This window comes from Suncus etruscus, chromosome 1 (genome assembly GCF_024139225.1).
Source record: "Suncus etruscus isolate mSunEtr1 chromosome 1, mSunEtr1.pri.cur, whole genome shotgun sequence".
Classification (NCBI taxonomy): Eukaryota; Metazoa; Chordata; class Mammalia; order Eulipotyphla; family Soricidae; genus Suncus; species Suncus etruscus.
Window position 1 is genome coordinate 84,619,056 of NC_064848.1, and position 16,776 is coordinate 84,635,831.

A 16,776-nucleotide genomic window follows, 5' to 3' on the forward strand; every position below is an offset into this window, starting at 1 on the left:
TCTGATAGCACCACGTGGCTTATTTCTTGTTTGCTTAGGCACACTAAAAATGGGAAAATACTATACATACCAGTAAGTTTCTTTTCGAATAGAGATGGGACACACAAATCTCGTAGTGCAATGAGACCTTACACCCTGAACATTGACATAAAGACCTGGTACAGGCCTCAGAAGAATGGGCATTCTCCATTCACCCCTGATCTAGAGAAGACATCTACAAAACATCCAAGGTTGTATATAACATCACCTGGAGGCATTCCTCTACCAAGGAAGATCCTACAGCTGCTCTGACACCGATCTACTCAAAAAAGACTTCCCTTAACACTAAGAAGACTTAACAAAAACAATAACCTGCTTACTGGACAGGGCTTGCTGTATTGCCCCTTAATTGTGAGGTTTGTCTATAACATCACCTGGAAGCAATCCTCTACCACAGAAGACCCTACCACGGCTCAGACATCGTCCTGCTCAAAAGAGACTTCCCTTAACAATGAGAAGACCTTAACAATGGACCTGCTTACAGGACAGGGCTTCCTGCATTGCCCTTTCATGGTGAGGTGAAACGAGAAGACACTCCACATCATGACTTCAATTTAGGACATGCAGATTCCAGAATCTTTAATACAGAAACATGATACCAACAACAGAGACTGTGTGAAAAGTGTGTTGGCACTAAGGACAATGTCTTGGATTGGACGATAACTTGCCTGAAGCCTAGAGTTGGTCTTATGCCAGGAAACCTCAGGGGTAGGATCTCTTTGTATTTAGGCCAAGGTTATTCCTTTCCATGCACCTCATATTTTGGTGGGCCTATGCAAACAACAATTGCCACTCTTAACACCGTTTTTACTGTGCTCCTTTGACTCTAATCCTTGAAATGCACCCACTTAAAATTTGAGGTTAACTTAAGCTAATATGCATGTACATGGAAATGTAAAAAATACTATGCCTCTAATGTTTAAGGAATTACATAAGTTTTATGGCTTTAGATTGCCTTGTGTGCTGTTAAGAAATATTATAATGTACTACAATCTGGGGACTTGAGGGACAAAGTAATTGTACATGGATTCTGTTTTATTTATCTTAACGTTCTTTGGCTGAAAGTTCAAATTTAAGATATCAGCAAGGGGACTTCTTCTGAGAATTATGTTATGGCTGATTGTCCTTCCACTGTAACTATACCTTGTCCTTTTTCTTTGCATCTTTTGTTCTTATAATTCAAAATAAAAAAATTAAACAAAACAAAACAAAACAAAACAGGCTTTTGGGCCCAGAGATAGCACAGCTGCGTTTGCCTTGCAAGCAGCCGATCCAGGACCAAAGGTGGTTGGTTCGAATCCCCGGTGTCCCCATATGGTCCCCCCGTGCCTGCCAGGAGCTATTTCTGAGCAGACAGCCAGGAGTAACCCCTGAGCACCGCCAGGTGTGCCCCAAAAACCAAAAAAAAAAAAAAAAAAAGAAAGAAAGAAAGAAAGAAAGAAAGAAAGAAAGAAAAGAAAGAAAAGAAAGAAAAAGAAAAAAAACAGGCTTTCCCCACTCCCAAGCCAGCTCCAGAGGGAGGCTTAAGAGTGCGGGCTTTGGGTTTTGAACTTCCGGACTTCTGCTCAGGAAGGATCTCCTTCCTTCCTGGGGGCCGAGGAGTCTCAGCCAGCATGGGTTTCGCAACCTCCGTTGTGCCAAAGGCCTTTTTAACCTGGCCTAGGGCTGGGGTGCGGGACTTGGGTCACCCTAGCACCCCTGGACCTCTTTCCTCCGGAGCTCCAGGGCCTTCCCCTGGGCCACAAGCCTGGCAAGCCAGCAAGGTGGTTCCTGGGAGAGCTAATGGGGTACCCTAGGCTTTCCCCACTCCCAAGGCGCTCAGAGGGAGGCTTAGGGTGCAGGGCCTTTGAACTTCCGGCCTTCCGGCTCGGGAAGGATCTCCCTTCCTTCCTGGGAGCCAGGAGTCGTCGGCCAGCATGGGTTTCGGCTGACCTCCGTTGTGCCAAAGCCTTTATTTTACACTTGGAGGAGCTTAACTGGGGGTGGCAGATAGTTGCTAGGCTGAACTCAGGCAGTTCACTGGTAATTTCATCCCAGTCTACATGTTTCAAATCACGCACCGCACAATATATATATTAATAGTACTCCATATCCTTAAGATACGTTTTTATGTATGCAGAAATGTCCATTTTGTATTCTGCTCTTTATCACACCCCCTACAAAATTCACTTTTACTCTTTAACTCTCTCACCCCCAAACTATCATTACTCCACATTTACCCTTTTTAACTTCAGCACTGCACCATCCAAAATCACAGACCAACGTGGTGCTCTGGATTTAACACCACCCAACTATTTCAAAAGCATAAAACAGCAAATATGTCCTTTGAATTTTTTATATTTATTTTCTTTGACAGCTAGATCTCTTAATATTCTCTTATATAGTGACGATTTCCCCTACTTTTTCTTTTCTTCTCTTTGTGAACTGATCAATAAGGAATGTGGTGAAAGATTCCCTCAGTTTATCGCTTATGTATGAACCAAGTCACGGGGATTGTAGGACTTGTTCTTGCAGCCCCTATAAGTACCAATAATGCCATGTAGCATTATTCCTTGTTTGCATAAGCACATTAAAATGGTGAAATTCTATACATACAAATAAGTTCTGATCTAATAGAAATGGAACACACAAAACTTTTAGTGCAATTGGATCTTACACACCCTGAACACTGACATAATGACCTGGCACAGGCCTCAGAAGAATGAGCATTCTCCATTCACCCCTGAACTAGGGAAGCCACCTACGAAACATCCAACACTGTCTATAAAAAAAATTTTTTTTTTTTTTTGGTTTTTGGGCCACACCCGGCAGTGCTCAGGGGTTACTCCTAGCTATCTGCTCAGAAATAGCTCCTGGCAGGCACGGGGGACCATATGGGACACCGGGATTCGAACCAACCACCTTAGTTCCTGGATCGGCTGCTTGCAAGGCAAACGCCGCTGTGCTATCTCTCCGGGACCAAAATTTGTGTTTTTTAAATTTTCTTTCATATCTGAAATTTGTGGTGGGGCCACACCTGGTGGTTCTTGGGGATTGTTCCTTTCTCGACTCGGGAATCATTCCTGGCAAGCTTGGGGAACCACATGGGATGCTAGGGATCAAACTAGTATGCAAGGCAAGAGCCCTACCCGCTGTGTTATTGTTTTAACACTACCTTTTCTTAAACCTTCATGGAAGAATTTATATTTTTGTTAGTAAAGTACCCTAAGAAGAAAGAAAACATGAACCTTTTCCCTCCAAGAAATCCAAAAAAATTCATTTTATTTTACTGATTCACACATTCATAGAGCTTTGTAGTAAATGTCTTTAGTACTTACAGCTTGATTAGGTAGATTGTCAGTTTTAAGTTCTCTGTGATTGGAATACTGAATAAAAACAGGCTGGCTTCGAAGGTGAGGAGTAACAGGCGTATAATAATTCACCATAGTAACAGCAGCTTCCTCAGAAGCCATTTCTAAGAAAGCCTAGAATAAACAAGAAAATGGTAAATTGAAAGCTCGTGTTTTTGAAAAGACAATTAAAAACTCTGTCATTCTACTTTGCTCTAAACTCATGCTTCTCTCCACAAGTAATGTTGCTCCCAAGCGAATAAAAAATTCTTGCTTTCAAGTGTATCACTGATGTTAACTACAAACATATTTGAAAGGTTGGCTTCAATAAAGAATATGAAATTGGGAAAATTGCCACTTGACTAAATGTGTTCTTTTGTGTTCTATGATTTTATCTCTATTTATTCTAAAATCTAGAAATAACTAAAAAGGTAAAAATAAATATACCAGATAAACCCTTTGCTTTGGATGACAAAACTCTTGATTACTTAGCACAGTTTACATTATCTGTAGGATAATTTTAAATTGTGAGATGCAGGAAGAACTCTTGATTCTAATGAATGCAAATTTCTCATTAGAAAATCCAAATTACTTTATTACTGCAAAAGGGCATTTACTTAATAAGTATGCAGCAGCCACTTCAATTATATATGAAATATAATTTATAAAATAAGTATTAACTAATTGAATACAAGGATGTCTACATATCAAATATTCATGTACTAAACAATTCTTAGTTTATAGGTAGCTACCTTGTCAAATGTTCCTCCTGTTAGGTAAAAAAAAAAAAAAAAGAGTAGTGGAGGGGAGAAAAAAAAAAAAAGAGTAAAGAAATGCTAACATCAAAATGGTAATGTAATGCTTAACTATATCATAAAATATCACAAATTAGTCAATTAAAAGCTTTAGCTGAACAATATTCTATATAGTGATATAGCCACCTGACAATGAATCTAATACCATTTGTTCATAATAAGCAAGTAAGATTCTATGATCTTCAAGGAATAAACTTTGAGTCATTTATACTATCTTAAAATTTAAGTCAGGGAGATAACTCAGCTGTATGATTTGTATATAGGATCCCAGGATTTTATCTGTGAAATAGTGTGATCCCTCTCAGCACAAATGTAGAAAATACCCGGAGAGATAGCATAGCGGCGTTTGCCTTGCAAGCAGCCGATCCAGGACCAAAGGTGGTTGGTTCGAATACCAGTGTCCCATATGGTCCCCCGTGCCTGCCAGGAGCTATTTCTGAGCAGACAGCCAGGAGTAACCCCTGTGCACCGCCAGGTGTGGCCCCAAAACAAACAACAACAACCAAAAAGAAGAAAAAAATGTAGAAAATAGTTCTTGGGGCTGGAGAGATAGCATGGAGGTAAGGCATTTGCCTGGCATGTAGAAGGATGGTGGTTCGAATCCCAGCATTCCACATGGTACCCCGAGCCTGCCAGGAGCGATTTCTAACTCAATATCTAACAGTCACACCAAAGTTATATAGTTTTTTTTGTTTGTTTTTTGGTTTTTTGGGCCACACCCAGCATTGCTCAGGGGTTACTCCTGGCTGTCTGCTCAGAAATAGCTCCTGGGAGGCACAGAGGACCATATGGGACACCGGGATTCGAACCAACCACCTTTGGTCCTGGATTGGCTGCTTGCAAGGCAAACGCCGCTATGCTATCTCTCCGGGCCCAGTTTTTTTTTTTTAATATTTTGTTTGTTTGTTTTTGGACCATACCCATTGATGCTCAGGATTTACTCCTGGCTGTGCGCTCAGAAATCGCTCCTGGCTTGGGGAATCGTATGGGACGCCTGGGATCAAACTGCAGTCTGTTCTAGGCTAGCACTTGCAAGGTAGATACCTTAATCTCTAGTGCCACTGCACCGGCCCCCATAGTGTTGTGTGTTTTTTTTTTTTTTAATTCTTACCATTGAAAGTTTTTTGTGAAAAAAAAAATTTTATAATGTGAAATTCCTATGTAAAAATAATTTTCCTGGGCGGGGAGCAAAAAAGAAAAAAATAATTTTCCATGTGATTTCAAGTAAGAAAATAAAAACTCTTCAAAATTATCTAATCAAATATTTCATTTCACATAATGCCATAGTATAGAGAGAAAACCAAGTCACTACCCAGAAAAATACTGGTGAAAATACCTCCACACTCTGCTCCCAACACTCCACTCCTGGGAAAGATGAACTTTCTTACATGTAGTTCTAGAGAATCACATTATAAACTCTTTTTGAAATATATTAATAGGAGACATTTTCTAAACAGGATTTATGACATAAGATATTAACAACATGACAATTAAAAATAGCAGATATGAAAAGATCAGAAAAGAAAACTATGACACTGGATGCTGACTTTCAGTTGAAATCTGACATATGTACAGGATGCAGTGTACATGATAATTGCTGTTAGAATATATCATCTCTGGCTCTTTTCAAATCATACAAACCATTTTATCCTCAGCAGCGGAAATGTTTAAAAAGTAAAAGTCTAAAATACATGTTTAAATAAAAAGGATGAATACTAAGACATGTTATTTAACTCCTGATCTTAATCATCTCATTAGAATGAAACAGATGATAATTTTGTTCATTAAGCATACAGGCCTGAACCAGATATCATTTCCAATCCCTTTCATGTCCAGTGTTAACCAGTTTATATGTTTCCTTTCTAGGAGGTGTAGAAGGAATTGGTTTGGGGCCACACCCAGCAATGCTCAGGGTTTACTCCTAGCTCTGTGCTCTTGCTGGGCGTGGTGGGCCATACAGGGTGCCTGGGATTGAACCCAGATGGCTATATGCAAGACAAATGCCCTATCTGCTGCACCATCACTGCTGGCCCTTTTTTTATGAGAGTTTCTTTATTCATTACAAACAAAAAGTACAAGAATTATAAAGATACCACATATGCTACAAAATGTCTAGGATCTAGGTTTGTTGTCGTTCTCTTCACAGCACTGTTCATGATTTCAAAATAAATAGCTAAGTAAAAAACAAAAAAAGAAAAACACCCTCATTCTTGGGGTATGGTGGGATTGGGAAATATACTGAATTAAAACAAGAAAACTGGGGCTAGAGAGATAGCATGGAGGTAAGGCGTTTGCCTTGCATGCAGAAGGACGGTGGTTCAAATCTTGGCATCCCATATGGTCCCCCGAGCCTGCCAGGAGTAACCCCGGAGTGCTGCCAGGTATGGCCCCCCCCCCCAAAAAAAAATTAACGAAACAAAACAAACAAAAAAAAACACAAAAATACATACAATCAAATACATAGCATATTTTTGTGATGGTCATTAAAACAGCAAGTTTTCTTAGTCTTTTTTTTCCCCTTTGGTTTTTGGGCCTCACCCAGTAGCACTGAGGGGTTACTCCTGGCTCTGTGCTCAGAAATCACTCCTGGCTTGGGAGACTGACTATATAGGATGCCAAAGATTGAAGCAGGGTCCATTCTGGATTTGGCCACGTGCAAGGCAAATGCCCTACCACTGTGCTAGCTCTCTGGCAGCTTTTTTATTTTTTGGCAGCTTTTTTAGTAATCATTAAGAAAAGCTTATATCAGGGCTGGAGAGATAGCATGAAAGCAAGACATTTGCCTTGCATGCAGAAGGACTGTGGTTCGAATCCCAACATCCCAAATGGTTCCCCGAGCCTGCCAGGAGCGATTTCTGAGCGTGGAGTCAGGAGTAACCCCCTGAGCACTGCCGGGTGTAACCCAAAAACCCCAACCCCCCCCCCAAAAAAAAGGCAAATTAAAAGGCTTAGACAAAAATTAAAAAAAATTATTCCCACATTAGTAGCAAAAGTACATATAAATCCTACAACTAGAACATATCAAACTGTTTTTTATGAAGGGGTCACACCCATCCATACGCAGGGATTATTTCTGCCTCTGCATTTAGGAATCACTCTAGTAATGCTTGGGGTACCATATGGGATATGCTAGAGACTTAAGCTGGGTCAGCCACAGCAAAGCAAGCACCTACTCATGGTATTATCGTATTATCACTCTGGTTCTTAAACATTCTAACATACTTTGGGGGTGGGTCACACCTGGTGACACTCAGGCATTATTCCTGGCTATGTGCTCAGAAATCGCTTCTGGCTTGGGAGACCATCTGCGTCACCGGGGGATCAAACTGCTGTCCGTCCTAGGTTAGCACATGCATGGCAAATGCCCTAATGCTTGCGCCACTACTCTGGCCTCTTAAACATACCTAAATTTCTCAATACTTTTTCCTTTTTTTTGGTTTTTGGGCCACACCCGGCATTGCTCAGGGGTTACTCCTGGCTGTCTGCTCAGAAATAGCTCCTGACAGGCACAGGAGACTATATGGGACACCGGGATTCGAACCAACCACCTTAGGTCCTGGATTGGCTGCTTGCAAGGCAAACGCCGCTGTGCTATCTCTCCGGGCCCAATAATTCTTTTTTCTTCTTTTATTTTCTTTTTGGGCCACACTTGGTGACGCTCAGGGGTTATTCCTGGCTTGGGAGACCATCTGGGACACTGGGGATCGAACCTCAGTCCGTCCTAGGTTAAGCACATGCAAGCAAATGCCCTAATGCTTGCACCACCTCTTCGGGCCCTTTTTAAATACTTTCCATGTTAATTTTCTAATAAGATATCAAATTATATCCTGTCAAGAGTTCTATGATCATCACAGAAAATTTTCATAAATCACCTTTTAAAAAGAGATTCAAAATGTTTTGTTACGGAGCACAAATATAAATAGATGTATAAGAGAATGGGCTGGAGAGATAGCATGGAGGAGTAAGGCGTTTGTTTGCCTTTCATGCAGAAGGACGGTGGTTCGAATCCCGGCATCCCATATGGTCCCCCAAGCCAGCCAGGGGCAATTTCTGAGCATAGAGCCAGGAGTAACCTCTGAGCACTGCTGGGTGTGACCCAAAAACCAAAAAAAATAAAAAAATAAAAGAGAATCTATTTCCTAAGTTAATATTTTTTCATTGTTGTTTCTTGTCATATCCCCAAATTTCTATTTTAATCTACTTGATGAAGGCCTCGGAGATTAACTCAGACGATAGTGGGGCACACTTCACATATACAGTGCCCTGAGCTTAAAGCTAGCACTGCTGTGTGTGGCCCCACTGGCCTCTAGTACTGATGGGCCAGAGCATCTTTTCGCCTTCAGGGCATACAGTCCTAGTATTAAAACCACCAGACCCAGCTTACCGATACATATACTGAAATAGCTCTGGACCCTCTGCGCATTGCTTCAAATAGCAAATACCTACCTCACAGAAACACCCCAAAGCCTAAATTTCTGAAAACAGAATGAAAAGTAGAAAATAGAGAAAGTTTCAGAAAAACAATAACCATCTTTAAAGCTACCACCTAGAGATAATCACTTTGGGTTAATCTTTTATTACTTACTTGGCTTTTTCCTTTCAACATCAATAGATTAGTTACTTTGCCAAATGGTAGACCTAATGATATGACCTCTGCTTCGGTGACATCATCGGGAATTTTGCGTAGATGGAGAACTCGAGAAGGTGAACAGGGAGGTCTATCTCCTTTAAATTTCTTGTTGTCATTCCCATTAGCTAAAAAACAAACATTTTTTTTCATTACTGAAATTAATCTTAGTTGACACACTACATTAGCCATTCTGTCACATTTTATCCTCTAAGAGTTTAAAGTCTTGAAATTCAGGGAACTCAGTGATAGGTCAAAGGAAAAAAAAAGCAGTAAAAATACAAAACCACTCATCCATCTTTCAATAAATGGGTTTTTTTGTTTTGTTTTTGTTTTTTGTTTGTTTTTGGGTCACACCTGGCAGCACTCAGAAATTGCCCCTAGCAGGCATGGGGGACCATATGGGATGCAGGGATTCGAACCATCGTCCTTCTGCATGGAAGGCAAACGCCCTACCTCCATGCTATCTCTCTGGCCACCCTACCCCTTTTTTTAAATTTTTAACTGCAGAAAATAATTATTTAAAAATCTGTTTTCAAATATAAATTACTTAGCTGAGGAGGGGACCTCCTAATCCCTGTTGAGGGTCTGGGAGGTAATTTTTAGCAATACTCGACCAAACAGGCTGGCATTTCAGTGAGGAATTTCAATGAAAGCCTGAGGATGTGCTGCTGTGGTCCCTGCAGTTCTAGAGTACACAGGGTGGCCTGGAGCACAGGAGACTCCAAGGCTATACCTGCAAAGTTCAGGAGGTTATTCTGAGGTTTTTTATACATAACTAGCAATGAAATGAAATATTATTAAAATAAAGTTTAAAGTTTACTGTATTTTTTTTTTTTACCACAAATAACACCATTCCTTGGAGAAAATAAAAGTAACAATCTGACCCTTACAGAGCATGTGCAAGCTTGTTTGTATTAGATATATTATCAATAGGGCCAGAGAGATAGCACAGCAGTGGGGTGCTTGCCTTACATGTAGCTGGACCTGGTTAGATTCCCAGCATCTCATATGGTCCCCCAGCCTGCCAGGTATGATTTCTGAATGCAGAGCCAGGAGTAACCCTGAGCACTGCTGGGTGTGGCCCAAAAACCAATCAATAGGTTTTTTAAAAAAGATATACTATCAACAGATTATGAATTAACAATTGGTTACTTGATAGGAATGAACAGTGTAAGGTAAATTTTTGGGAACTCCTTTTGAGCCTATATGACTATATGAGTAAGGTTACAAGACTGCAAAAACAGTCTAAAAATAAAAGAATATCAAGTCATAACTGTCAGAGCTATTAATAATCTCTTTATAAAAAGTATGTGTGAGACCCCAAAGCACCACTGGAGTGGTTCAAGTAATTTCAGAACTGGGGATTCAAGAAATTTCACACTGTTCTCTCACTGGTTTTGGCTCAGTGGCTGCGTGCAGGGGGCTTGGAGGACTGTACCACAGAGGCCCCTGCTCTGCACCACAGAGCCTGACTGGTTGAAAATCGCCTACAAGGGCTTCCTGAGTATGGCATGGGAAGCCAAAGACAGTGTGAGAACAAATGGACACCATCTGAGCCACAGCTGTGGCATCAAATAAAGAGTTACTCTGACAAGTCTGTAGCAAAATGAAGTACAACTAAATCATTGTTCTAGTTAATTGTTCACATTATAAAAGAGCTTGAACTGTATTAAAAGCTTATTAAAAGTTGCTAGGGTGGCCCCAGGTCTGCATCAAAATTTATGCCCTGCAGTATGCCATCCTCACACCATTCCCTTTGAATCAAAAAGTTGCCTAGATGACTGAATATGGAGCGATTGGAGAACTCACAAAACGAAATTAAATAGAGACATCTGAATGTGGCACCACTAGAAAAGGTCAGAGGAGCACTTAGTACCAACCTTCAGAAGAAGCCTAAGAATGAATAAACGGCAGTAATTAGATTTAAAAAGCTAAGGGGTTTGATTGCACTACAGATGGGGGAAGGGCAGAGCACAGTATCAGCAGTTGGGAAGGCTTTCTCATTTATTGTATGCAGCACCTAGTCCTGAGACAAGGGAGACCCAAACAAAAACCAGCAATCCAACCTTAAAATTCACTCTTAGAACACCTGATTAGGAAACAAAAATTAAAATGAGGCAAGATATTAACAACCAGAATGTGCAGCAGACAGCAGACCTCAGCACCCTCTCACCACCAAGGAATCACCATTTTATTTTCTTTTTGGTTTTTGGGTCACACCCAGCAGCACTCAGGGGTCACTCCTCATCCAAGCTCAGAAATCTCTCCAGGCAGCCTTAGGGGACTATATGGGACCTTCAGCCTGAAAGGTAAAAGCCTTACCTGGAAGCTATCTCTCGGCTCTTTGAATACAATAAAAGTGAGGGCAAATTCCACCATTCCCATTCAAAGGGTGTGGCCGTGAGGAGGTTGAGTGACATTCCCTAACCTTTGGCCTAACAAAGCCAGCCCCTTTTAATCCTCTTCTGACTCAAAGCAGGCAGTCTGATTGATTACCTAGAATCTGCTTTCTTTCTTTCTTTTTTTTAAATGGATCACACCCTGCAACACTAAGGGATTACTCCTGGCTCTACACTCAGAAATCACTCCAGGCAGGCTCGGGGGACCATAAGGGATCCAGGATTCAAACCACTGAACCACCGTCCTTCTGCATGCAAGGCAAACACCCTATCTCCATGCTATCTCTCCAGCCCCTAGAATCTGCATTTTAAAAACACTAGCAGATTTCCCAGAGTCTGCTTTGCCTATGTCCAGTTGCTTTTGAACATACTGCAGAAGACTGGTCAAACCTGATGCCAAATACTGTGTTGTAAGTCCACAGAACACTTTCCAGGTCTGCTCTAGTCTAGCAATATCGTTGCTCTTGGGACCTATCAAAAATCAGCACTCTGGGCGTTACACAATCCTCTTGATTCTATAGCTGCTACTGGGCCCTTGTTGTGAGGCCCCATTTACTGCTCAGACCTGCTAGCCCTCAATGCCAGAGGCACCGTCAAGGACTATGGATTACAGTCCAGGCCCCCAGATCCTCAGGGAGGCAGGTGCAGTTAAGCTTATGATTAAATTTCCAGCAGGGGTCCGTTCCAGAGAGATACAAAGTCAGAGTCAGAGTCCGTGTGGAGGAAGTGGCAAGCGTAAAACTAAGCTGCTGCCCAGGCCTACACAAAATCAGCCTTCATCTCTAGCCCTGAAACAATACTGGACAGAGTGAAGAAGAGGAATTCACTGGCAGTAAAGGAGAAAGACAAAAGCTCAGGAAGGACACCTAGAACATCAGAGGTTCATAAATTGCCTCATGAAGACTTCAAGCAAAAATGGCAAAGATTATCAATATAAACCAAAATAACAAGTTCTGAAAGAGAAAATAAAATAAAATAAAGGGCCGGAGAGATAGCATGGATAGGGCATTTGCCTTGCATGCAGAAGGATGGTGGTTAGAATCCTGGAGTCCCATATATAGCCCCCTGAGCATGCCAGGAGCGATTTCTGAGTGTAGAGCCAGGAGTAACTCCTGAGCGCTATTGGATGTGACCCAAAAAAATTAATAAATAAAATAAAATAAATATGAGGCTGGAGTGATAGCACAGTGGCAGGTCATTATTTGCCTTGCACGTGGCCAACCCAGGATGGACCCTGGTTCAATCCCAGGCATCCCATATGGTCCCCTGAGCCTACCAGAAGCAATATCTAAGTGCAGAGCCAGGAGTAACCCCTGAGCACTGCTGGGTGTAACCCAAAAAACAAACAAGAAAGTAAAATAAATAAAATGTAGCTGAACAATAATAACAACACAATGAGGAGCTCAGTAGCAAAAAGAGAGGAATCAAGGAATAAGTGGTATACTCAGGAAAAAGACAGATGAAAACATCAAAAAAGAATAAGAGGTAGCTGGGGGCCGGAGAGAAAGCATGGAGATAGGGCATTTGCCTTGCATGCAGAAGGATGGTGGTTAGAATCCTGGAGTCCCATATATAGCCCCCTGAGCATGCCAGGAGCGATTTCTGAGTGTAGAGCCAGGAGTAACTCCTGAGCGCTATTGGATGTGACCCAAAAAAATTAATAAATAAAATAAAATAAACATGAGGCTGGAGTGATAGCACAGTGGCAGGTCATTATTTGCCTTGCACGTGGCCAACCCAGCATGGACCCTGGTTCAATCCCAGGCATCCCATATGGTCCCCTGAGCCTACCAGAAGCAATATCTAAGTGCAGAGCCAGGAGTAACCCCTGAACACTGCTGGGTATAACCCAAAAAACAAACAAGAAAGTAAAATAAATAAAATGTAGCTGAACAATAATAACATACAATGAGGAGCTCAGTAGCAAAAAGACAGGAATCAAGGAATAAGTGGTATACTCAGGAAAAAGACAGATGAAAACATCAAAAAAGAATAAGAGGTAGCTGGGGGCCGGAGAGAAAGCATGGAGGTAGAGCATTTGCCTTGCATGCAGGATAGTGGTTCAAATCCTGGCATCCCATATGGTCCCCCACGCCTGCCAGGAGTGATTTCTGAGCATAGAGCCAGGAATAACCCCTTAATGCTGCCACTTGTGACCCAAACCAAAAAAAAAAAAAAAAAAAAAAAAAAAAAAAAAAAAAGAAAGAAAGAAAGAAAGAAAGAAAGAAAAAAGAATAATAATATAGGGGCTAGAGCAGCGGCGCAAGCGGTAAGGCGTCTGCCTTACACACGCTAGCCTAGGATGGACCTCGGTTTGATCCCTCGCCATCCCAGATGGTCCCCCAAGCCAGGAGCAATTTCTGAGCATATAGCCAGGAGTAACCCCTGAGCATCACCGGGTGTGGCCCAACCCCCCCCCCCCAATATATATAGTACAAGTTTCAAAAATGGAAAGGGGAAGAATTACTGGTCAAAGAAATTACAGTTGGGGGCTGCAATAATAATACATTGGGTAGGGCATTTGTACTGCACATAGCTGACCTGGTGGTCTCAGGGAACCATATGGGATACCAGCGATCAAACCAGGATCAGCTGCATGCAGGACAAGATAAGGTATCGGGTAGGGTTGTTTGCCTTGTATGTGGCCAAATCATGTTCGATCCCTAGCATCCCATATGTCCCCAGATGTCCCACTAGGATTCCAAAGTGCAGGGCCAAGAGTAACCTCTGAATACACCCCAAAAAATTACGTTTGAGGGGCCAGAGAGTTGGTTCAAAGAGATAGTACACTAGTTCCAAGCACCACCGAGAAAAAACTCATCAAGAGTTGACCCTGAGCTCTACAGTGGACTCCAAAACCAAATCCACACTTAAAGCAAACTTTTCAGATTGTGGAAAACTCACCATACACACTTGCTGGGTTAGAACTGTTCATGGTAAAAGGTCCGTTAATGATGCCAGAAGAAAGAAGCTCATCAGATCCCCTCTGAAAGTCAAGAAGAAAGGCTCTGTTAATAAAGTAAGTCTTGGATAATTGCCAACAAAGAACTTCCTGTTAAAATAAGGAAAAGTTGAGGCCATAAGAGAGTACAGTGGGAAGGGTGTTTGCTTTGCATGCACTGACCTAAGTCTGATCTCTGGGATCACATCCAGTCCCCTGAGCACTACCTGGAGTGACTCCTGAGCAGAGTCAGGAATAAGTCCTGAGCACAGGATTGTTGTTGGCTGTTGCCCAAAAATAAAAAAATAAAATAAATAAATAAAAAAAAAAGAACCACAAAACACAAAATACTATTTTTATGTTAATAACATAACTTCATCTGAATATCAAGGTATTTACACAGAAAACACTCTAGACCACAAAAAACTTTGAAATATCAGTGGTTTTCAACCTGTTTACATGTAAGCACAAACTAGAGATTTAAAAACCACTACTGACTGGAATAATAGTACCTAAATGCTGGCAGAAAACTTTACATTTTTATAGTTTATGTAGTAAAGACAAATTACTGTACATCCACTTGACTGTTTTTCGGTTTTTGCTTTGTTTGGGCCACACCCAGACATGTTCAGGAGTTACTCCTGGCTCTGCACTCAGGAATTACGAATTATGCCTAGCAGTGCTCAGGGGACCCTATGGGATGCTGGAGATCGAACTCAGGAGATCTACCCACTGTACTATCTCTCTGACTCCAACCTAACTACTATGTATTAAAAACCAAAACAAAAAACCATGCCACATAATACCCCTTCTTCAAAATGTGGTCTTCTAAGATACTGCAATAGAACTAATAGAAATTGTATCTAGGGATTGCATCCTGATACCATTTGTTGTGGTATGCATGTGCAAGCATGATTTGTGGAGCAAAAGATTTCCTTTTTTCTTTTATGGGTAAAGTATACACACCTGGTGGTATTCAGAAATTACTCCTAGCTCTAGGTTCAGGGATCACTTCTGGTGGTACCAGGTCCCAAAAAGACTATATGCAAAGCAAGAATCTTAATCTCACTTTACTATCACTTCAGCTCCTGTATTCTTTCTTAAACTACTGTCTATAGAGATAAAACCACAAATCTTAATTACTGAAGCCCTAAAAGTCATGTGAAATACTTTTTTATCATACTCTTAGTAACTATTATAAATGCAATTTTTTTAATTTAGGAAGAATAATGCCCTGTACAAAATTAAAACCAATTTATTTCAAATCTTGTTTTGTTCAGTTTGATTGTTTTGTTTTGTTTTGTTTTTTTGGTTTTTGGGCCACAACCAGCGCTGCTCTGGGGTTACTCCTGGCAGGCACGGGGGACCATATGGGACACCGGAATTCGAACCAACCACCTTTGGTCCTGGATCAGCTGCTTGCAAGGCAAACACTGCTGTGTTATCTCTCCGGGCCCTTGATTGGTTTTTTTAAGAACAATTTTTTTTTTATCAACTGGGTGACTAAACTATACTACAGGGCCTGAGAGATAGCACAGCAGTAGGGTGTTTGCCTTGCACGCGGCCGACCCAGGAAGGACTTGGGCTCGATCCCCAGCATCCTGTATGGTACCCTGAATCTGCCAGGAGCCATTTCTGAATGCAGAGCCAGGAGTAACCCCTGAGCACGGCCAGATGTGGCCCCAAAACAAAACAAAAAAAACAAGCACCAGAGAATTCAGAGAGATGGCACTCAGTGGTAGGGCATTTGTCTTGCACATGGCTGACCCAGGAGGGACCTGGTTTTGATTCCCAGCATTTCATATGGTCCCCAAAACTGCCAGGAGCGATTTCTGAGTGAAAAGCCAGGAGTAACCCGAGGCCCTGGATGTGACCCCAAAACAAACCAAAACAAGTATACTACAAATATTAGAATAACAATAATGCTCCAAAAGATATTTTATTTATATTTGGTTTGTGGTATACACTTGAAAGTGCTCAGGGGTCATTTCTGGCAGTGCTTGGGAGATTATACAAAGTGCTGAGATTTAATCCTGGCCTCCTGTAAGAAAAGCATGTACCTCAGTCCATTTGACTCCTCCAACACAAATTTAATGTATAGACAGATGTTAGTACCTTCTTATGAGAGAGCTTTAATCTTTGCTATAGAAAGGCAAACAAACCATCAAAATATCAGTGTAATAGAAATTCAATTATTCCAAGATTTTCCAATTAAACGTTACTTTTTCTTACTCTAAAATCTTACTACTTGACTACCTACAAGAGGAAGGAATTGAGCAAACTTGAAAAATGAAATAAAGCCAAAACTCTCAGAAAGATCAAGAATATGATCTCACCTAAAGCACAGGTCTTTTTGAATCTAATAGCCAAAAACGAAGGAGTGGATATGGAAAAAAAATATTGGTGTGATTTAAAATATTTAAAAAAAAATGAATGTATGGGGCCGGAGAGGTGGCACTAGAGGTAAAGTGTCTGCCTTGCAAGCGCTAGCCAAGAAAGGACCACAGTGGATCTCCCAGTGTCCCATATGGTCTCCCCAAACCAGGGGCAATTTCAAGAATATAGAAACTCTTATAACTCAACAAAAATATAAACAGGCAAAGAACATGAAGATAGTTCTCAA

At 41.3% G+C, this 16,776-nt stretch overlaps 1 protein-coding gene across 1 annotated transcript in view; it reads right to left on the reverse strand.

The window, feature by feature from the left end:
• The window catches only part of PTBP3 (polypyrimidine tract binding protein 3), a 95,158-nt gene that overhangs the window by 38,434 nt on the left and 39,948 nt on the right, over nt 1-16,776 (reverse strand). The window contains exons 2-4 of the mRNA XM_049785244.1: nt 14,117-14,198; nt 8,769-8,938; nt 3,357-3,503 (exon numbers count right to left, since the gene is read on the reverse strand). Of these exons, the coding sequence (XP_049641201.1) occupies nt 3,357-3,503; nt 8,769-8,938; nt 14,117-14,147 (348 nt within the window). The 5' untranslated portion in view covers nt 14,148-14,198. The remainder of the gene's footprint in view (nt 1-3,356; nt 3,504-8,768; nt 8,939-14,116; nt 14,199-16,776) is intronic.